This window comes from Gouania willdenowi, chromosome 12 (assembly GCF_900634775.1).
Source record: "Gouania willdenowi chromosome 12, fGouWil2.1, whole genome shotgun sequence".
Lineage (NCBI taxonomy): Eukaryota > Metazoa > Chordata > Actinopteri > Blenniiformes > Gobiesocidae > Gouania > Gouania willdenowi.
Window position 1 is genome coordinate 7,015,696 of NC_041055.1, and position 24,613 is coordinate 7,040,308.

At 34.1% G+C, this 24,613-nt stretch overlaps 1 protein-coding gene across 1 annotated transcript; it reads left to right on the forward strand.

The window, feature by feature from the left end:
- ckmt2a (creatine kinase, mitochondrial 2a (sarcomeric)) lies at nucleotides 1–23,534 on the forward strand. Its single transcript, XM_028462042.1, has 10 exons — nucleotides 1–156; nucleotides 6,449–6,632; nucleotides 10,948–11,146; nucleotides 11,535–11,630; nucleotides 13,305–13,526; nucleotides 17,842–17,927; nucleotides 20,445–20,568; nucleotides 21,819–21,953; nucleotides 22,034–22,159; nucleotides 23,289–23,534. Exons 2-10 carry the CDS (start codon nucleotides 6,484–6,486, stop codon nucleotides 23,403–23,405), a joined length of 1,254 nt encoding a protein of 417 aa, XP_028317843.1. The 5' UTR covers nucleotides 1–156; nucleotides 6,449–6,483; the 3' UTR covers nucleotides 23,406–23,534.
- The last annotated feature ends 1,079 nt before the right edge of the window (nucleotides 23,535–24,613 follow it).

A 24,613-nucleotide genomic window follows, 5' to 3' on the forward strand; every position in this document is an offset into this window, starting at 1 on the left:
GCTGGACGTTGATCCTGGACTCTGCTCCTCTATTGGCTGCTACCGCCGCCCATCTGCCTGACCATTGGCCTCTGCTCTTTAAGCCCTCCTCCAGGACTGAAGAGAAAAGCTCTTTAACTGCAGAGCTTCACTCAGTCCACAGCAGCTCTTCAACAGGTACAGTACCAACCTCTATTCTCCTCCTTATCTGCAGCATTTCCTACTTTAAAGTCCAAATGTGTGTGTTAGCTTCAAGGCTGTCACGCTTCCACCGGTGCAGGTGATGTTAAAGACCACACAGAGCTCTGAACTGCAGATTTAAAAGTGCTCTGCTATGAAATTAAACTGGAAACAAGAAGAATGTTTCTGATCATGGTTAGAATTTACATCACGCAATGTCACCCTATTGATTTGCATCACTTTTTGTAAAACTGAATTGCAAACTTATTTATGCATTTTTAGGTTTAATTTGTCTATAATGATACTGTGTTGATCAGAAATAGGTGATCAATGAGTTTGGCAAAAAAAAGAGGTGATATGGTATATCAGTCACATAAACGTAATTCACGTTCTTTTCAGTTTCAGTTTTTATTTTTGGTTTTTATTAAACCAGGGACGTTTCGTTGAGATTGTACAAGTTCAGGTTAATTAAGGGACTTGCTCATGGTCCCACAGTGATGGCTCACAATGGATTTTAGCCGGCAACCCTCAGGTTAAAAGCTCGCAGAGATGGCAAGAATGTGATTGGCCACCCCAGTTCAGCCCCAGCCCTGATTGGTCGGTCAAGTCCATCAACCAGACCGATTTTAAATCTGCTGGCGATGATAGTTTTTAATAGTGTAGGCCTCATAGATTTAAAAAAAACTAACAAATGTAGTTTAGAAAGTTTGCTGACATTGTTGGAAAAAAGTTCACGCATTGCATTGTGGGATGTGGAGTCCTGTAGATGGATGCATAGAAGTGTTTTTCCATCATTCTTAGTGTGATTACTTACGTCCCAAAAACTCTGCCAAAGTGACATTTCTGGAGTTTTCACTGAAAGTTGTGGGAAAACAAGAGCGGATGTTTATCTAATCCGTCTAAAAATCAATGACTGAATGTGGAACAAAGTAGAACAAAAGGCCACTCACTGTGAAATCACAGTAAATGAAGTAATAACACATCTTTGCATCCGTCTACAGCAGTGTTTCCCAAACTTTATTACCCCATGTACCTCTTAGCTCATGTTCTACATTATTTATTTGTGTCTGCATGCCCGTCTAAACTCTTTCCTGTGTCTCCTCCAAAATTATCCTTGAATTTAGGCCTTTTTATTCATTTATTTCTGATGTTTTGCTTGTTTTAGAATTTGAGCTTCATTTTTTGGTGTATTTTAAAGAGTTGTGCCACAAATTATTATTGATGGATGAGGAAAAAGTCTGTGTGGATGAAAAACCCCTATAATAAAGTTAAAAAAATAAACTGACAAATGTTTCTGTGTACCCCCTGAGAACGTGTTCAAGTGCCCCTAGGGGTACAAGTACCCCAGTTTGGGAACCACTGGTCTATAGGAATGTTAACAGGCATGTGTTTCCAGTGGAGATGAAAACAAACTTTTGAGCAGCAATTTGAACCTTTTTCATCTTTAATTCAATCAATGATAATAATATCAAAGTAACAACATAGAAGGAAAAATAAGAACAATAATGATTACAGTATAATGTAACATTTGGTTCTTGACACTATTGAGCATAAATATGACTATTAGCTTAACTTCTGTCAATTTTACATGTTTTTTTTTTTTTTTCGCAAAGATTGCAAGAAACTTTGATAATTGAACATTTTACTGGTGGGAACCAGTTCACCAGTGACTCCTATCCCCCCCCCCTGTTGTCCTTACTGGTCCTGTGACTGGGTCAAAGCCAGTCTGGAGCTGGCACTGGTCCTGGTCTCTCTAACGACTGTCCTTCAGTGGTCTATAAATAGAGAGAGTGGACGAGCTGGAGTCCGTCTCCCAGCTTGGACGGACTGGGATTACAGGAGTGAAGCTCCTGATGTAATTAGACGCCCCTCCTCAGCTGACCTAGACTAACTTTAGAGCTGCTGGTCAGGTGAAGCTTTAGCACTGCTCAGTTAGAAAGAGGCTAAAGCATCTGCTGCACCTTTACTCACCTCTAAGCTCCTTAGTGAAGAAGAACAAAGAGGACCAAGAACAGACCAGACCTTCACACATAGACCCAGAGATTGATGCATCAATGCATAGAGATATTATATGAGTAAAATAAATAGAGATATAAGATAAATAAAAAGATATATTAGATAAATAAATAGAGATATTAGATAAATAAATAGAGATATTAGATAAATAAATAGAGATATTAGAGAAATAAATAGAGATATTAGAGAAATAAATAGAGATATTAGATAAATAGATACAGTATATTAGATAAATAAATAGAGATATTGATAAATAATAGAGATATTAGATAAATAATAGAGATATAAGATAATAAAAAGATATATTAGATAACTAAATCGAGCTATATAGATAACTAAACTAGCGATTATACGATAAATAAAAAGATATATTAGATAAATAAATAGAGATATTAGATAAATAAAAAGATATATTAGATAAATAAATAGAGATATTAGATAAATAAATAGAGATATTAGATAAATAAATAGAGATATAAGATAAATAAAAAGATATATTAGATAAATAAATAGAGATATTAGATAAATAAATAGAGATATTAGATAAATAAATAGAGATATTAGATAAATAGATACAGTATATTAGATAAATAAATAGAGATATTAGATAAATAAATAGAGATATTAGATAAATAAATAGAGATATAAGATAAATAAAAAGATATATTAGATAAATAAATAGAGATATAAGATAAATAAAAAGATATATTAGATAAATAAATAGAGATATTAGATAAATCAATAGAGATATTAGATAAATAAATAGAGATATAAGATAAATAAAAAGATATATTAGATAAATAAATAGAGATATTAGATAAATAGATACAGTATATTAGATAAATAAATAGAGATATTAGATAAATAAATAGAGATATTAGATAAATAGATACAGTATATTAGATAAATAAATAGAGATATTAGATAAATAAATAGAGATATAAGATAAATAAAAAGATATATTAGATAAATAAATAGAGATATAAGATAAATAAAAAGATATATTAGATAAATAAATAGAGATATTAGATAAATCAATAGAGATATTAGATAAATAAATAGAGATATTAGATAAATAGATACAGTATATTAGATAAATAAATAGAGATATTAGATAAATAAATAGAGATATTAGATAAATAAATAGAGATGTTAGATAAATAAATAGAGATGTTAGATAAATAAATAGAGATATAAGATAAATAAATAGAGATATAAGATAAATAAAAAGAGATGTTAGATAAATAAATAGATATTAGATAAATAAATAGATATTAGATAAATAAATAGATATTAGATAAATAGATACAGTATATTAGATGAATAAAAAGATATATTAGATAAATAAAAAGATATATTAGAAAAATAGAGATATAAGATAAATAAAAAGATATATTAGATAAATAAATAGAGATGTTAGATAAATAAATAGAGATATTAGATAAATAAATAGAGATATAAGATAAATAAATAGAGATATAAGATAAATAAAAAGAGATGTTAGATAAATAAATAGATATTAGATAAATAAATAGATATTAGATAAATAAATAGATATTAGATAAATAGATACAGTATATTAGATGAATAAAAAGATATATTAGATAAATAAATAGAGATATTAGAAAAATAAATAGAGATATAAGATAAATAAAAAGATATATTAGATAAATAAATAGAGATATTAGATAAATAAATAGAGATATAAGATAAATAAAAAGATATATTAGATAAATAAATAGAGATATTAGATAAATAGATACAGTATATTAGATAAATAAATAGAGATGTTAGATAAATAAATAGAGATATTAGATAAATAAATAGAGATATAAGATAAATAAATAGAGATATAAGATAAATAAAAAGAGATGTTAGATAAATAAATAGATATTAGATAAATAGATACAGTATATTAGATGAATAAAAAGATATATTAGATAAATAAAAAGATATATTAGAAAAATAAATAGAGATATAAGATAAATAAAAAGATATATTAGATAAATAAATAGAGATATTAGATAAAAAAAATAGATATTAGATAATAGATACAGTATATTAGATAATTAAATAGAGATATTAGATAAATAAATAGAGATATTAGATCAATAAAAAGAGATTAGATAAATAAATAGAGATATTAGATAAATAAATAGATATTAGATAAATAGATACAGTATATTAGATAAATAAATAGAGATATTAGATAAATAGATACAGTATATTAGATAAGTAAATAGAGATATTAGATAAATAGATACAGTATATTAAATAAATAAATAGAGATATTAGATTAATAAATAGATATATTAGATAAATAAATAGAGATATAAGATAAATAAATAGAGATATTAGATAAATAGACACAGTATATTAGATAAATAAATAGATATTAGATAAATAGATACAGTTTATTAGATAAATAAATAGATATTAGATAAATAGATACAGTGTATTAGATAAATAAATAGAGATATTAGATAAATAGATACAGTATATTAGATAAATAAATAGAGATTAGATAAATAGATACAGTATATTAGATAAATAAATAGAGATATTAGATAAATAAAAAGAGATATTAGAGAAATAAATAGAGATGTTACAGAGATATAGATATTAGAGAGATACATATAGATATTAGAGGGATAAATATAGATACTAGAGAGAAATTAGAGATATTAAGTAAGGTAGAGAAACTGCAAAGATATATTTAATAAATAGAGATATTAGAGTGATGAATAGAGATATTAGAGATAAATATAGATATTAGAGTGATGAATAGAGATAAATATAGATATTAGAGTGATGAATAGAGATACTAGAGATAAATATAGATATTAGAGAGAAATTAGAGATATTATGTAAGGTAGATGGAAATGTAAGATAGATAAACTACAAAGATATATTAAATAAATAGAGATATTAGAGTGATGAATATAGATATTAGTGATAAATATATAGATTAGAGATATATATATAGATATTAGAAAGATAAATAGAGATATTAGAGAGATAAATATAGATACGAGAGAGACAAATGTAGATGCTAGAGAGATGTAACTGATGAGATACAGTTACAATAGTATTGTTGACGAGTGATAGAGATATTAAGAGATAAATAGAGATAGTAGAGGATGGAGAGAGAGGAATATATGTGTGAAAGATATTTGAGTTTGTAAAAACAAAAACAACACATAAAATAAAAGGAATGTCGCAAAACAAGTTCATTTCCAAAACAAGTCAGAAACACAAAGTAAGAAGATTTCAATAAAATATTTACACGTTCAATAAAGGAGTTGGAAGAAGTCTGACTTATTTAATCCTACCCCTCTGTTTAACAAATTTATCTGAGCTACTTATATATACATATATATATACATACACATATATGCACCCATATATATACAGTATACTGTATATATATATATATATATATATATATATATATGATAGATTACTATATGAGAGGAACATTACAGGCAAAGAGTTATTAGAGAGGTAGAGATATTAAAGCGATATACTTCAGAAGATAGATAGTTATTAGAATGCTCTATCGAGATTTTAAAGATAGATATATTAGAAGGACAGACATAGTAATTTAAGAGATGATAGGAATATATTAGAGTTAGAGATACATAGAGATATTGAAAAATAGAGAAATTAGAGGGATAGACAGAGTAAATTAAGAGATATTAGAGGGATAAAGATATAAGTGAGAGTAATTTTGGAGATAAATAAAGATCTTTGAGTGATATAGATATCAGAGGGAAAAGATAATAGAGATCATAGATGAATTGATTGGGATGTTAGAGAGATTTTAGAAGAAGAGATAATAGTCAGATGGAGATAATGGAGAGAAAGAAGGATGAATTAATGATATGAAAGGGTCTGAAGTTGAAATAGAAACAGAAGTAAAATAATGAAATAATTTGTCTATCCATGTATTATATTAGTATTAATGTATTGCTGATAAAAGCAAATGTTTCACATTTTTGAAATTTAGATTCAACTGATCACATAGCCCCGCCCCTTTACCCTTTGACCTCCCCTCAGCTGTCGTGGCTACATGCTAAGCTAACCAAAAAAAATGTGACCATCAATATTTGCATATTTCCTCAATATCTCTAATGGTTTCTTGACTCTGAGCAGGTGCAGCTTTTTCTGTCTGTTGTAAGGAAGGGTTTCTTGGAGTTTATTTTTCTTTAAACTCACAGAAAATAACAAATAATGTGCTTTAAACCCGACTCTCTTCCCTTTTCTCTCGCAGATTGTTTGTGAGGAAGGTTGATCCGTAGCTGAAGGATGGCAGGCTCTTTCACACGTCTGATCTCTGGCAGAAACACGGCCGTGCTGCTGGCCAGTCTGGGGACGGGTTCCATGGCGGTCGGGTATCTGATGACAGAGAATGGCTCCGTGTCAGCTGATTCCAAGAAGAAGCTGTACCCGCCCAGGTACCATTGGACAGGCCTTAGGGAGCGTCATTCAATTATTAAAGAAGCATTTATGCACACGTACAAACACAATCATTAGTGATGTTCTGAGATTGATAATTCAACAGTTTGGCTTTTATAACAAATCCAATTCATGCTTTTACAAAACTTTTTAGTTAATATATTATAATCTATTATTAAAAAATCACTTTCCTCACCTTCATTCACAGACGTATTAAGAATAAATCTGTTCCTGTCAAAGTGAAATGACTAAATGTACAAAATAAAAACCGATTATCCATCAAGACACAATTAACATGCAGCTGTTTCATTTGAAAGATGAAATCAGCCATCAATGACATTTCTGAAAAATGTCGCCTCCACATCTTTCACTGCTTTTTCAGTCTGTGCAGCATCGACTTGTAATTTCTATGGCGTCTTTCAAGGTGTGGAATCAATCTTTGCGTTCCATGTATTGCGGACAGTAAATAATGCTAACTTGGTAAATATAGCAACAAAGTCGCTCAGGGAAACTTTTCTACAGAACAATAAGGCTGTAAACTACACACTATGGCTGTGTCATACTAACGTACTACGACTAATTTTACTAATGCTAAGTCTGATGAAAATGAGTATGTAGTGCGTTCACATGAGATAGAATGGAAATATTGAGTACTTGAGAAACACTCGGATGTATAATATTGGGACATTTTTTAAGTGAACACTGTGGGCACACGAGTCATACGCAACCGTCCCATGATGCATTGCAAGCGGAACATAAAATCGTCCAGGGACCGGCTTCAAGCTAAAAATGAAACATTCCCTTTTCAAAACAAAAGCATCTCTTCTTGTCTTCCAATAGTTTTTAATGCTTTTGTAAATAGGGCTCTTGTTTTGAAGTTTGGTCAGTAGCTCAACGCCGGATCTTTGAATATTCTACTTGGTCACTTTCTCACTTAAAATGTTTTCAGAACTTTCAAAGGTGGAGAATCAACAGAGATATTTAGCCTTAGTGTGCTTCAGGTTTTTGTCGTTGTAGGTTCCAAATGCATCTTGGGAAACTTGGAAGTATACTTCAGTGGGAACGGTCATCATCATAATCATCCTAACCATACTTACAGTATACTGCTCCCCAGGCGCCGCAAAAATGGCTGCCCACTGCTCCTCAGGGATGGGTTAAATGCAGAGGACAAATTCCATTAATGTAATAACATTACATGGCCAATTAAAGGCGAAAGCCCCAATTTAATTTAATTAATAGTAGACAGCATATACTCATTGAGTTTGTAGTGTATAGTACGGAGGATGCCATTTCGGACAACCCCCGGTGCTATTGGTATGGTTACCGAAGTACAAGTACGTAGCGTCTTAGGGTTAGGTTTAGGTTATAACCCAGTATCGCAACAATTTTTAGGGTTAGGGATAGAGTTTGGTTTAGGTTAAGGTTTAGTCTTAGTCACGTGACCTAAACTGGCCAAATGGGGCGCTGCGTACGGATAGAATGTCGGTATATTGATACAGCAACTGTATGGATAGCCACTGCCTTTATTTAAAGGTAGGGTAGGCGATTTTCAAAAGCAAGCATGATTTTGACGGCTCCGCCTTCACCCCCCTCGCCCCTCCCCTCTGTGCTCCGTCTCACTCACATGCATGAGCACAGCTGCTGCAGAAGCAGACCTCAGCTCATCGTTTGTATTGTGTAGAAACTTTGTTGTCTCATGTCTCATTCAACAGCAAGTAAACAATATACTTTATCATTATATATATATATATATATATATATATTTTTTTTTTTTCCATTGGTCGAAGTTATGACAGGTTTACAGTTGCTACAGATGATGAATTTTTTTCCTTCCTTTTTCAGAGCACATAAAATCTTCATTTCTGTCAGGACATAAAGGAACTTTCAACCAAAAACCTAAAAAGTGTATCTGGAGAAAATCGCCTACCCTAGTTTTAACCACGTCAGTTTACACAAGGTACCAATGCCTACTAGTGGACAAACAAAGAACTCTTCAAGTGCACAATCGTGTTTCCAACTCCTTTGCATGAAAAGTTAGTCCAGAGAGTCAAAGCTTGTGGACTATTGAAGCCATAAACAGACATACTTAAGACTTTGATGTGGTTAGTTAAGGTGCAGTGAGCAGGGGGCGTTGGGGGGGTATGAAGAGTCGCTAAATATAGCAATATTGCAGCAAACTGCACACTATATATTTTTGTGCGTCCATTCTTTGTATTCTCTTTCATGTATCAGGATCAAAGGTTAAAGGGGTGGGGCAATACAAATTAAGTAAAAAACATTTAAATGTACATTTATTGTGCATCCCTACAAACAAACAGTATTTTTATTTTTTTTGTGATGACAGAATTGAGTTGTCGGTCTAAATTAATGTGAGAAAATGACAATTTCTGAGTCTTTACAGTGGATTAAAATAAATTGTGCAATTGGTTTAATTCTGAGGTTCTCAACTGGCTCGACTTCACAACTTATTAAAATAATCCTGAATCAAATGAAAAGATGGTGCAGTTTAAGCCTGAAATAACATTATCTAAGGCCTTTTAAACAAAAAGTAAATAAAGCACTTTTATTTTGTTAAAATGTATCTCTTTTTTGGACTTAAAAGTCTAAATATTTGGAAAGTATCAGCTTTTTTTATCAACGATGGAACATAGAAGTTCAACATGAAGGTGTGAGTGTGTGAATCATTCTGATCTCATGTTGGAAAGTCTGCTAACGTAAAACAGGTCTCGGGTTTCATCCCAATGCGATGCTTGAACGCTCATCGAGTCATGAGGAGGTTTTAAATCACTCTGCTTTGGATGCACGCCACTAAACACCAAACCATCACACAATGTCCTGATCCAAACTGGGATGAAAACAACCACAACTTTAATTATTACTTCTAAAAGACAAAAAAAAAAAAAAAAAAAAAAACTAATTTAAAAAGTTTTTATAGCTGTAGTGTGTATAAAAACACAAAATTTCAGGACCGTTTAAAAGAGTTTTGCTGCCAATTGCTGTTCATTTCTTAATTTTGGTGTTATCTGATAATAAACAGTGTCGTACTACGGAGTATTGCCCCCAGTGACCCCCAATATAGAAGTAATAACACAAGTTTGATTTATTCAGAGATTGCGAAAGTACTCGTCTTCAGTACTCAAGTAAAACTATAGATACTTGAATAAAAAATGACTCTGGTAAAAGTCAAAATATTGAAGTTGCTCCCTTACTTGAGTAAAAGTAAAAAAATATACATGCTACTAAATGTATTTAAGTAAAAAAGTACAACAAATGTCCCTTCAATAATAAGACAGGGGTTTTAAACCAGCAAATTCCATATCTTTTATTTTTTTAAGAACTTGTAGAATACTGGTACATGAAAATAAATTAAATGTATTAACTTTGAACTCCTGGAGAATTTAGCACTCATAATAAACACAATTTGTAAATAAAATGTGTCAAGAAAAAAACCCCACAAATACTCAATTAAACTCAGAGCAGCTTTGAGTTTAAGATTTTTAAAAACTTGAAAATGTTAACCATAAAACTAATGGAGCTGCGTTACTGAAAAAAGCTCAAACTACCAACATTTTGAGCCTTTTTATGTCGTGGCGTCATCTTCGAAGATCTTAAAAGTAACAAGCTCATTTTTTAAATGTAAGGAGGCAAAAGTACAGGTATTTGTTTAAAAAAGTAAGGAGTATAAGTTAAAATTCGCCAAAAAAATAAATACTCAAGTAAAGTACAGATACCAGAAAAACTACTTAAGTACAGTAACAAAGTATTTGTACTTTGTTACTTGTCACTTTTGGATTTATTACCTCGCATGTTTGGTACAATTTCAGGAAGTTTAATAGTAATCTAAATAGGAGGTGAAAAAACACGGAAATGATGCAAAATGAGTAACTGGAACAAAATATTATATAAATAACATACATGATATTAATATAATAGATATATAATAATTTACGATATATTTAAATAACACTATTATTGGTAAATTTGATTTATTTCATGGATCCGGGTGAATCTGAATCACTTACTAAAGGGATTCGGTTCATTCAAGTCATTTCACTGACATAGCCCCTATCTGTGGCTACACAATTTGTGTATTATATTTTGTATTTATGAGATACATATATTCATTATTATATAATATAATTAACTTTATCTTATTGTATATTATTTATAATGACACTATTCTTATTATGCCCGTTATAAGCCCAGATCTATCAACTCATGCTTTAACTGGATGGTTTGAAGTGTATAAATCATAAATTAACAAGGTAATATGTTTTTAGAGAAATATCTCTGTCTGTTCTTCTCACCCCAAAGCTCGGACTTCCCTGATCTGAGGAAACACAACAACTGCATGGCCTCCGCTTTGACTCCAGCCATTTACGCCAAACTGAGAGACCAACTGACCCCTAACAACTGGACCCTGGACCAGTGCATCCAAACTGGGGTGGACAACCCCGGACACCCCTTCATTAAGACCGTGGGCTGTGTGGCTGGGGACGAGGAGAGCTACGAGGTAAATACTATTTTTATTCATTAAATTTGTGAAATGCAACTTGTTAAAAATCTTCATATTTTTTGTCTTTTTACTGCCCATTGATTTACTTTTTAATCATTATATCATGAATGAGAACAAAACAAATAGAAAACATGACCTCTGAGGGAATGACGACAAATGAAGTTACATCAAAATTGTAACAATAATATTGTTGATTTACTGACCAATGAAGATATTCTTCATTTAATTCCTTTGATAAATAGGTTTTTTTCACTCATATTTCACAAGTTTTTGGTGTGATTTTAATACAAATAGTTATTTTTTTGGTTGAAAATTGGAATATTTTGTTCTTAAAAAGTAAATGGACAATGAAATATTGTAAAATAATATATATTTTTACACACAGGTCTTTGCTGATCTCTTTGACCCCATCATCAAGGACAGGCACAACGGCTATGACCCCAAAACTATGATCCATCCAACTGACCTGGATTCTTCAAAGGTGAAAAAACAAAAATTGCTTTATATACAGCAAACAACCAATGAAGAAGAAAGTATCTTTTATTTAGAATTTAATGAGAATATAGATTTTTATATTAAATGTTTTATGCCGTATATGCTTCAAAATGAAGCTAAGCCTCAGTTCTGCCTCCTGATGGAGGAAACATTTCAGACCTTAAATCTATTACATTTTTAAAATGTAAATAGTACAAATACAATCAGTTTACTACCACCACAAACAATGTTAAATGTATAGAGAGCAAACACTGATACTACAGTAGCTGGGAATAAATTGACATGTTCAGGAGGTTAAATGTATACTAAGTTATGAATTTACTTTCAAGGAAAACATTGGAGAGAGAAACAAAAAAAAAAACAGTCAAAAACCAACAAAAGTTCAAGAATTTTCACAAACTGATTGAACCTGATTTGCCATTTGATTCCAATTGCTGTATATTTTACATCATGACAACTCACAATAAACAATACAATAAGTTCTAAATACATTTGAAATAATTCAATATAATTAGACAATATCCAATTTTTCTTTGAGATGTGTTGCATATGATTTCCTTTTACCAATAGGTGGCGCTATGACTATGAATGACAGTTGGATTAAACCATAGCTCATTTTTTTGGCATACATCTGAAAGCTGCTATAATTAATTAGCATCTACTTAGCTCTACACACTCTGAATAACTTCCCTGAGCGTATACACATCATCCAAGTGAACAGGTTGCGAGTGGAATATTTTTTCTATAAAGATTTATTATTATTGTCAAGATTGTTTTATAACAACCAAATAAACATGTATGTTTAAAATAAAAAATATGAATGTGTGAAGTCCTTTAACAGTGCAGTGTTGGATGCAAGACGTATCTCTCTATAAAAGCAAGGAATCTCTGTCTGTTTGTGACGATGTCATCACTGTAGAGAGTGATGATGTCAGAATTTTGCAGAAGTTCCACAGTGATGATGTCATCAGTGCCAGCTGGGAGCGAATACAATTTTCAAGGGGTGCCATTGAGTCATTTTGCCATACACATGTCCAATAACCCCAAATTATCCATTTTTTCACCAGTCTTAATATGTGTTAAAATTTTCACGAGTTTTAAAACGTGTTTAGGCCCTCAAAAATGTGATCACTTTTTTGTAAGAATAATAATTAAAAAAAAAAAAAAAAAGAGGTGCATTACAATAGGGTCCTATGCACCATTGTGCTCCGGCCCTAATGACTAAAGGACCACAAAAGTACACAAAAATTAATAAAATGACAACAGAAATCCATTAAGTTTACAAAATGTTGCCCAAGATGAATAAAAATACACAAAAATAACTGAAAATTTCACAAAATGCAAAAAACTCAGAAAACTTCCAAAAACACACATAACGACCACAAGAATAACAGAAATATCCAAAAATGACTGAAAATGAACAACACAACAACAAAAACACACACAGACCCTTTGTTCTATCTTGTATTCATGCCCAGATTGCTTGTTATTCTAAATGGTGAAATGGATGTTGATAATGTGACCCTCAGATCAAACAATCACATTTTTTTGTGTGATAAAAATTTCCTCCTTTGATTCAGAATCAGACGGACCCATTTGAACTTTTAATAATAATAATGATGAACTTAAAACAGCTTTTTAACTTGTTCTCCTCCTCTAGCTCACCAACGGTGTGTTTGATGAACACTACGTTCTGTCGTCCCGTGTGCGAACCGGCCGCAGCATCCGTGGGCTCAGCCTCCCCCCGGCCTGTTCACGGGCCGAGCGGAGGGAGGTGGAGCGGGTGACGGTCACGGCCCTGGCCGGACTGAAGGGAGACCTGGCCGGACACTACTACAGCCTGGGAGACATGACGGACAAGGAGCAGCAGCAGCTCATTGATGTAAGTAACAAGAAAAGAAATGAAAGAAAGAAAGACTAAAGGGAAAAACTAAAAGAAAGAAAGACTAGAGGGAAAAAAACCAAAAAAGAAAAGAAAGAAAGACTAAAGGGAAAAAATAACAAAAAAAGAAATGAAAGAAAGACTAAAGGGAAAAAAAAGAAAGACTAAAGGGAAAAAAAAACAAAAAAAGAAAAGAAAGAAAGACTAAAGGGAAAAAACTAAAAGAAAGAAAGAAAGAATAGAGGGAAAAAAAGCAAAAAAGAAAGACTAAAGGGGAAAAAAAAGAAAGTGAAAAAGCCCTCTAGCATAATGCTAACCTAACTGGAATACCGATTGACTTTGACAAGCTAACAGATATAGCAATAATATGTTATGGTTTCATTTATTCAGACAACTGTTCCTTAGGACAGTGGTTCTCAACCTTGGGGTCGGGACCACATTTGGGGTCGCCATTTTTTTTAAAAAAAAAACAAAATTCAAGCCCATTTTTGCTTATTTTTACCCTTTTTCTGCAACTACACCAAACTTTCCATCTTCAAACTTGTTTTCATCACTTTTCGTACCACATTTCTGCTTCTTTTAGGATATTTTCTACATTACTCCCATTTCTGCACATTTTTTCTGTTTTCAAGACATTTTCGGCACTTATAAAAAACCCTTTCCACCACTTTTCCCACCTAATGTTACGTGTGTTGACCCATTATTGTCACTTTTAACCTCTTTTCACCATATTTTATGCTCACTTTTGCCATATTAACCACATTCATGATTTGTATAGAAATGTATAAAAACGGTTTAAATTTTTTTAAAAACTAATTAAATATCATGAGCACACTTAAATTGGGGTGAAAATCCAGTAAGGCATTCAAAATGTGGAAAACTTGGGACTTAAAATTTCGGAGGCAAGGCAAAAAAATGAAAAAAAATTTTGAATTTGTTTTCTAAGATAAGGTTATCATAATCCCAAAAAATGTTTTATGGGGTTATTTATTTCAGGCTCAGTAATTGTGGTTAATTGAATTAGACATTTAGTAATTGAGAACATAATTGTAATTGAATTTCAGCGGAAACACAATAACTGTAATTTTAATTGTAATTGAAAAAAAAATGCAGGTCACCGTAATCAAAATTGAGTTGTAATTGAACATGGATATCTGAAGACGTACTGTAATTGTAATTGAAAAATGAAATTGACCCCAAGTCTGGTGTAAACTAATTGTTCCTACTTTTGGCTGCTGTTTTTAAGCCAAGATTGACACTTTGAACCCTTTTTACCACTTTTTCTGTCTGTTTTTGGCCACTATAATTTGTGACTTTTAACCAATTTCTGTGGTTTTTAAAATCCCATTTCACCACCTTCTCTACCATTTTTGGTCACTTTTAACTGATTTCTGATTAAAACAAGGATTTACATCTTTAAGATAACAATATACAATGGTGCAAATAATAATAAACTTCCTGGATAACAGTGGATATTATTCAGATCAATAAATAAATGTGGTTATCACAGATTCATAGAACAATGGACCATCTTTTTACTGACTTTATGGATGGACCCCAAAAATCTCTCCCCTTTATTCCCCCTTATAGATGGCCCTGTCTCCACATGACTGTTCTTCAATGTTCATGTCTGTGTATAACCACCTTCAGGGACAGTGGGGGTCCCTGGTCTGTGGAACCTTTATTTTTTGGGGTCGTAACCTGAAAAGTTTGAGAACCTCTGATCTACAGAATATAGAGATATTCCACAACAGAATGAAAGATGTATTAAAGTGTATTTATTTATTTGATAATGTAAAGAGATTTGTTCTGAAAAAAAAGCTTGGATTGTTTTTGAACATGAAATAACCAAATAAAGGAGATAGTGCTACAAGTACTTTATCAGACCCACATGAGGAAATTCCTCACCTGGACAAAAGGCATTAAATAAAAGTGTGTGAATACTGGTTCTTCTGTCCTTTCCCACCGCGTCACCCAAAGGATCACTTCCTCTTTGACAAGCCCGTGTCTCCTTTACTCACCTCGGCATTCATGGCTCGAGACTGGCCTGATGCCAGAGGAATCTGGTAAGACTTTAGCCATTCCCTGAATCTAGTAAAAGATCCATTTCCTCCTCTCTAGAAGTTTCTCTTAGTTTGCCTGCTTTCCTGTGTGTCACAGCTGAAGAAAAGTAACTAAATCCTGCCCTCTATAGTGGTAGAAGTGTGATAGGATTGCATTCTGTTCAAGGGCCCATGTTAAGCTAAGTGGACTTTTCTGTGCTTTAAACATCATAAAGGTCTTTTAGGGCTTCATACACATGCCCAAAGTGCTTTTTTCATTGAGTCCCTCAATCGTTAGAGGGTGATTTGCTCCTTTCTTACTGCAGGGTGAGCCCAAACACCTCGCTCCAATTTGATGACGCGTTCCCACTTTGATGACGAATTTGACGTGGCACTGAGCTGGAGAAGCCGCGCCTCCAGGAAGCTCTCTGCCGTGATTGACATCTAAACAGACACACCCACAAAGGTGAGCATTTCAGCGTCCTTCGCGCAGTGCTATGTATGTATTTTCTACAGTCTGCGTATGTACCGGTGAACGCCCCGCCCCCACGCTTTGTCTCATGTTTATAAAGCAGAATGAGCTCAGCTACGGAGTGGGTGGGAGGAGGGCGGGTTGTCCTCTGGCCCTACGTCACCGTGCGGGGAGGAGGAAGTCAGTATCCCATTTATAGACACGCCCACTCATGAATATGCATAAGTAGGCCACAAATCAGCCTGTTTGTGTAGAGTTGCTCAGAAAGTGACTTTTCAGAGGCTAAAACTCTGGAAAACAGGCGAGTTTGGGAAAATAAACCTCAAATACTATGTTTTTGGGGTTTTTAGAACAAACGGAGATAGGTGAAAAATAGCATTCTCCCTTGGATTTGCCAAGAACAATGCCCAATCACTACTCCCGTCATCAGTTTGTAGCTCTTCCCCGGTGTGTGTGTCTGCTTTGACGTCTCCTACCATACAAATAAACAGGAGATTGGACATGTCACCCAGGAGAACGGCTCGACTTTGGTCGCCATTTTACTTGGGGCTAACGCTAACTGCACCTAGCAGATATCTGCCAAACTCAAGGCCCAGGGGCCAAATCCAGTCCCATTAGAGTATCCGATATGGCTCGCAGGAGAAAACATGCTTAATTGCAATCGCAAATTGTCGAAATAACTCCCTATTCTTCTAAATTAGTAATAATGTGATGGATTTGATAGTTTTCCTGGACAGAAGCTTGGCGCTGTGTGCAGTCAGCCCCTGGTAACATGGCGTCTATTTTCAGACCATTCCGAGGTACGGTTTAGCCGCGAACATGTCCAACCTCCCTTAGTTTTTACATCTATGGCTGTGTTCGAAATGGCATACTTTGTACTATACACTACAAACTCTATGAGTATATACTGTCTTGTATACTATGGTTAGGATGATGACCGTTTTCATTGAAGTATACTTCCAAGTTTCCCAAGATGCATTTGGAACCTACAACGACAAAAACCTGAAGCACACTGTGGCTAAATATTTCTGTTGATTTGCCACCTTTGAATGTTCTGAAAACATTTTAAGTGAGAAAGTGACCAAGTAGAATATCAACATTTGATCCATCACACTGGGGGAAATTCATGCAGACATTTCAGAGATTTTCGGGGACCCGTCATTGTGGTAATGACAAAACTTCTTGTTAACTTCAAAACAAGAGCCCTATTTACAAAAGTATTAAAAAACTAATAGGAGACAAGAAGAGATGCTTTTGTTTTGAAAAGGGGATGCTTGATTTCTAGCTTGAAGCCGATCACAGGACAATTTTACGTTCCGCTCGCAATGCATCATGGGGCAGTTGAGTATGACTAGTGTGCCCACCGTGCTTAAAAACTTAAAAAATGTCTCGATATAGTATACATCCGGGTATTTCTTGCACACTCAATCTTTCTATACCATCGAATGTGAGCGCACTACATGCTAAATTTAACGTCAGACTTATATTAGTACGCTAGTAGCAATTTTGAACACAGTCATTGTTTTTTAATTCACAGAAAAATAATGAAAAGCCACAGTATTTGCAGTTTTCCCGTGTCTATGTCACAGGACTGCAGTCGTTCTTAATCGCAAATTGTCAAATTAACTCCCCATTTTTCTAAATTAATAATAATGTGATGGATTGAATAGTTTTCCTGATAATTTCTTGTGCAGGTAACATAGCGTCCATTTTCAGACCATTTCGAGTAACAGCGTAACCACGAACGTGTCCGACCTCCCTTAGTTTTTACATGTATTTGTGCTACCTTCCCCTGCTGTAGGATCACTTCCTGTTCGACAAGCCCGTTTCTCCTCTGTTGACTTGTGCCTTCATGGCCAGAGACTGGCCGGACGCCAGAGGCATCTGGTATGAACAGCTTGCCCCCTGCTGGCTGCCAGAAATAATGTTTTCATCGATGGAAACATCCATAAAAAAGATGTGTTTTAGTGTTCTCTGTTTGTTGTGTGTTGTTCTGAGATCTGATGAGACTCAGATTCATTAACAAACTCTGCCTGAACAACGTTTGGCATCTTATTGAGGTAGTTTTGTTTGTGTGTGTTTTGTGGTTGTCTTGTGATATTTTAAGATGGTTTTGGGTTGTTTTTTTGCATCGTTTTGTGGTGCTTTTAAGTAGGGATGCACCGAATATTTGGTGGCCAAATACAGTCGGCCAAATATTTTGGTTTAGTGAGTTAAAAGCAAGGCCGAATAGTAGCGTGTGACGCAATGACGCAATCAAACAACGTGCAGTGATTTTGAGTCAGAAAAGTGTGTGTGCGTTGCTGCAGAACCAGAGCAGCAGCTCCTCCTTTCCGCACACAAACACAGCCAGACTTTTTCCTTTCCGCTTACCGCTCTCCATCGTCTGTCACCGAGTCCGTTGTTAGCGCTGTGAGCCAAAAATCCGTAAACATCCCCATCGTTTCCTCCTCAGTTTACAAGCGATGTCGGTTCTCCCTGCATAGGCTGGTGTAGCATTAGCACAGAGTGCTAGCAGCTGATGTGTGTAAACAATGGGTCCGTGGCTCCAAGCAGTGACTCCCAACATTATCGGCAGCAGAAAAAGTAGTGCAGTTTGCATTTACATATATGGCAATAAAGTATAATATATATTCTATATTAAACCGCAGTATTTGTTTTAGCTGTTAAATAGTTGGAGAGGGAGGAGCTCACATTCTGGGAGGCGTGTTAGGTGACGTCACCTACCAACTCGCCTGTTTAAAGCTGACTTTTTACAAAATGTGGAATCACAAGGGAGGGAGGAAACAGAACTTTTTCAACTTTGTCCCTCTGAATGAGGCTAAAGGGATGGACAGTGTATCACTGTTGCAAAACCATTATAAAGTGATTTTTTTCATCATACCTCCCCTTTAATGCACTTTAGTTTTTTTTTTGGAATGCATGTTTTGTTTTATTTGAAGGGGTAATATAAATGAAAAACTTTGTTGTGCTTTTTTTGAAACGAAAAGGCTATTGGAATATCTAAAAAACAATGACGTAATATTCAATAAACATTTAATTTCTTTAAAAAACATGTCTAAAAATGTATTCTAGGTTATTTATGCACCATTTAAAAAAAATAGTGAAAAACTTAACAACCACATTCAATATTCAGTAGTATTCGGTACTCGGCCAAACGTTTATTTTTTAATCGGCTTCGGCTTCAGCCACAAATTTTCATTTCGGTGCATCCCCACTTTTAAGTCCCCTTTAGTTTGTTTTGTGTTTAAAAAACTTGGTGTGTTGCTGGTTTTGTATTTATATGTGTTACGTATGTAGTTTAAGTGGTTCTGTGTATTTGTAATAATGTTTTCATTATTTCTCCGTGTCTGTTTTGTGTTTCTTTGAGTGTAGGCTTTCTTGTGTTTGGATATTTCCAGGTTGTCTGTTGTTCTTGTGGTTGTTTTGTGTCTTTTTGTGGCGGTTTCATGTTTTGGTTGTTGTCATGAATCCAGTTTTGTTTGTTTGTGTATTTGTAATGTTGTTTTCCTAATTTTGCGGGTCTATTTTGTGTCTTTGTGAGGTTGTCTTTTGTCTGTGGTATAGTGTTGTGCCTCTCTGTGTGTTTCTGTGTTTTATATATAGGCTTTTATATCTCTTAAATGTTGTTTTTATACAATTGCATATCTGTTTTGTGGCTTTTTGTTGTTGTCTCACAGGGATATCGAGGTTGTTTGTGGCATCTTTTTTATTTTTTGTTGTAGTTTTATGTATTTTTAGGATGATTTTAAGTCACTTTTTTTTGTCTGTTTGTGTGTTTTGTGGTTGCTCTCTTATATTTTCAGGTTGTTTCTATCATTTGTTTGTGTTTTGTGTCTTTTTGTGGTGATTTTACACCACTTTAATTCTGTCCTGTGTTTTATTTCTCTGTGCATTGCTGTTTTCTGCTGAGATTTTGTCTGTTTAAGGACCGACTTGGGTCTTTCTGTGGTTGTTGTGAATTCCACCTTTTGTAGTTTTGTGTATTTGCGTCATGCATGTCGTTTTGTGTGTTTTCTTGTGTATTTTTGTACATTTTTGTGGTATCTATGCAGCCTGTATGACTGATTTTTTACTCTTTGAGGTTGTGTGAGGGTTATGTGCAGCATTTCATGTTTTTATGCTGTTTTGTGGACTTTAAAAATGCTGCTTTGTTCTTGTTTTTTAACCAATGGAACGCTGTTTTGTGGTGTTTTTGGGGTAGTTTTGTCTTGTACTTGTACTTCTTTCAGTTGTGTTATAATAATGTTTTGTACCGTTGCTGTTCAGTTTATATGTATTTTGTAATTATTTTTGTTGTGTTTGTCACCTTTTGCTGTTTGCAGTGCTAAGATAATCATCTCTGAGTGTTTTGTGTCGTATTCTCTTCTTATTGGTGTCCCTTCTTTTGTTTTTCCTCTTCAGGCACAACAACGAGAAGACCTTCCTGATCTGGATCAACGAGGAGGATCACACCAGAGTCATTTCCATGGAGAAAGGTGGAAACATGAAGCGAGTGTTTGAGAGGTTCTGCCGTGGACTCAAACAGGTGCGTTTCACGCTCACCGACTTAAAGAAGTGATTCACTGGGGCTGGAGTTAGACATTTGTTAGACGTTTGGTTACACCTATGAAGATATACTGTAAGGCTGTCATTCTTTAGTGACAGGAGAGGACACATTGGAGACATATAAGAAAACATAACAAGGACGTTGGGAGGTCAAATTTAGACTATTGAAAATCCGTCATTGTTATGAGGCTTTTACATGTTTACAAATATTAAAATAAAATAAAATAATAAATGAATATTAACTTTTTTGTTATTGGTTTCTGACACATTTTTCCAAAAAACTGATTAACATCATAATAAAAGTAAAAAATACAATATTTCATGCATTAGTATTTGTAAACTTCGTGAAGTTGCGTTTTATTCTTCCATGTCATTTTTACATATTTTTAGGTGAAAAACATAACTTGAGGTTTACCGACGCACAGCATTTATGAATAATAACTAAAAGCTATAGAAAAGGATATTGGACAGGTTCAGTAATCAAACCTTGCTCAGAATAAAACAAAAGGCAGTCGTCTTACTGGAGACTACATTAAAGAACCATTCTGTCACATTTTGATCAAAGGTTTTCATTACAGTTTTCCCAAATTCATTCGAATTTATTTTTTTTAATGAAATAGTTTTCTGCTGCTTTGTTTCTAACATATTACTGTTAGTTTTATGCTACAGATGTTAATTCTACCTAGTTTTCAGTGAAATGGAACCAAAGTTTTGAAACTTTAGGTTGGTTCTTCTACTATTGCGCAATTCTTCTTCACAATGTAAATGGTGAAGCGACACTTCGCCCAGCAGTTCATGTACGGCAAAAAGCGGCCGCTAGCCTGATTTTATCATGAATTTACAACATGAAACGACGCGTCGATGCAAATTTTTGTTGTCAACATTATCTATTATGTTACTAGGAATTTTTGCATTATTGTATATGTTACACACATTGTGATTAGTGCAAATCTCGAGACAATCTATATATTTATTTCTATTTTTTCTTTTGCACCCCCCTGCCAAGAATCTCAAACTCCGCCTATGGAGCCACTGCATCAACCTGTTAAAACTTTTGCACGTTTTGTGAGAACTTTTACATGACCGTGTAAAATAAAATTTAACAAAATCGAAGTCCTTTCACCGGCCCCATAGCTTTTGGTGCTGGTTAATTTTTCAAAATAATAAATAAATATGTCACAATAATCCTGAAAGTGACATACTTGTATATTTACATGTGTTGTACTGTAGGTGGAACAGCTTATCCAGGAGCGAGGCTGGGAGTTTATGTGGAACAAACACCTTGGTTACGTGCTCACCTGTCCGTCTAACCTGGGCACAGGCCTGAGGGCGGGCGTCCACGTCCGTCTGCCCAAACTCAGCCAGGTATTGTCCGCACGTGTTCTGTTCTCTGAGAAATAAACTTGACTTAAAACTTTCTGTTTTCTATTGTCATGGCCCTGTAGGATCCTCGATTCTCCAAGATACTCGACAACCTCCGTCTGCAGAAGCGAGGTACGGGTGGAGTCGACACGGCAGCGACCGGAGACACCTTCGACATTTCCAACCTCGACCGTCTGGGAAAATCTGAGGTAACGATCCAGGTTTTCCTCGTATGCAACCTTAGGGAGGTTTATTTATGTTTCACTCATCTTTAATATTCTACTTTTTATTAGACTTTACTTTTGTTTTCACTAGATTTATTCAGGATTTCTTTGCGAAATATTTCAAGAACAATAGAGGTTTCAAGATTATTTTTAACTTAAAAATCCCCCCCAAAACAATCCTGTAATAAAACAATATGTAATAAAATGTCAAAGATTTTTGAGGTTTTCAGACATATCACATTTAATTGGCCCTACTTTTAGAACAATACTTTGAAATACTTCAAGTCTGTATTATTATATTTTGAACAATTACCTTAATTACTTATTTTTAAAATGTTGCTTAAACTTTTAATTTTTCAAGACATTTCTGAAAGATTTTGGGACTGATTGAAGTATTTCAAGAGAAATTGTGTTTTTGAGATTGTTTAACTAAAAAAAAAACAAAAAAAACAAAACCCAAACATTCCTTAAATAAAATTTGAAACATTTTGGACCCATTTTGCTTTTATTTTTTAGACATTTAAAAAACATTTGTCTTACATAAAAAAAAAAAAAAAACGTTTAAATATCAGAATTAATGGGCCTCTCTGATACTTTTAGGACAATACTTTGAAATACAACAAGTCTGTATTAATATTTTTATTTTTTTTTTAAAGAAGAAAATAACTTATTTTTACAATCTTGTTTAAATTTGACATTTCTGAAAGATTTTGGGATTTAACTTTTTTACAGACTTTTAAAAAAAATATTTTACGTACACTTTAATAGAAATTAAAAGATTTTGGACACATTTTGTTTTTATTTTTTGGGTTTTCAGACATTTAAAAAACAGTTGTTCTCCATCAAAAAAAAACCAAAACAAAATATCAGAACCAATGGACATCTGATACTTTTTGGACAATAAATCAAGTCTGTATTGATATTTTTAACAATATTTATACTGTAAACGTACTTGTAAATCTTGTTGAAATTGTAATTTTTTCAAGAATTTCCTGTGACATTTCTGAAAGATTTTGGGATTACTTTTTTTCCAGACATTAAAAAAATATTTTACGCAAAAACCAAAACCATTATAAATCTATTTATGTTGGGTTTTTTCTACTGTGTGTGTCAGGTGGAGCTGGTCCAGCTGGTGGTGGATGGTGTGAACTATTTGATCGAGTGTGAGAAGAAGTTGGAGAAAAACCAGGACATCAAAATCCCAGCTCCCATCTCCATGTTCAAAAAGTGAAAGCTAATTAACGTTAGCATTAATCAGGCCCTGCTCACTGCAAAACATCAGTCGACGCGACCTTTAACCTTAGAGAAACTTCTACCTCAGGTTTACCGTAACCCGACTTCAATAAACCCGATAACTTCAGCCAGACTCTTGATTTACTTTTACTTTGTGTTTTTCTTGTTTTACACACACTGCTTTAAGTTGGTTTTACTTTACCAGCTGTGCTGTTTACTTATTGCTTAACCTTTCAGACAAACCAGCTGCTAAGCTAAGCTAACGAGGCAAACAGAGCTGATTGCTGACAGCCGATTGCTAACTGCTGATTGCTAACTGCTGATTGCTAACTGCTGATTGCTAGCAGCTGATTGCTAACTGCTGATTGCTAACTGCTGATTGCTAGCAGCTGATTGCTAACAACTGATTGCTAACAGCTGTGAACAAACCAGTTTCATTATGAATGTCCAGCTGGTGGAGCTACAGGTCCAGAATGCAGAGAAGAAGTAGTTGAGGATCGTCTACCTGGAGCTGAAACATCACAACAGGACATTATCATCAATGGACTCCAGAGAAAACCTCAGTCCTACGCTCGTCAGGTTTGTCAACAGAAAATATAGCATCAAGCTGCTAAAACAGGGCAATGTTTTTATGAATGAGCTCCAGAATGAGGCTGTTTGAAATGGCACACTTCATACTATGCACCACAAACTCAATGAATATATATATGCTGTCTACTACAGGGCTCCCGCCAGCACTCGCCCCGACGTTGTCATTTTGCTCCCCTACGGCGCGACGGCGCCCCTTACGTTCAATTTTCAGCAACGTAGGGGGGGATTTGGTTGTTTTTTTCCTTTTTTTAATCGTTACGTCATAATAATTTTGCACACTTGAACACAAAAGTGACTTCCAGGCGTAAACTGTTTTTAATCTGCATAACCGAGAAACACCTACATCAGCCACACCATCTATTTAATACAGGCGATTTTTCTCAGATGCTCCCGTCTTTACCTGAGGACCCCTGCTGCCACTTAACTGCCTGTGTGATTTTCCACGTACGTAATCGTAATCACCATCCACGTATGTAAGCTCCAAAGAATGCGGACAGTCCGGGCTCCGCGACTACTTGCAGACTGTTTGCTATCCTCAGTGAGCTTACATACCCGGGCGGACTGCTGCAAAATAGTTCCCAATAAAATCCTACATGTCCCACGATTCTTAGCGCT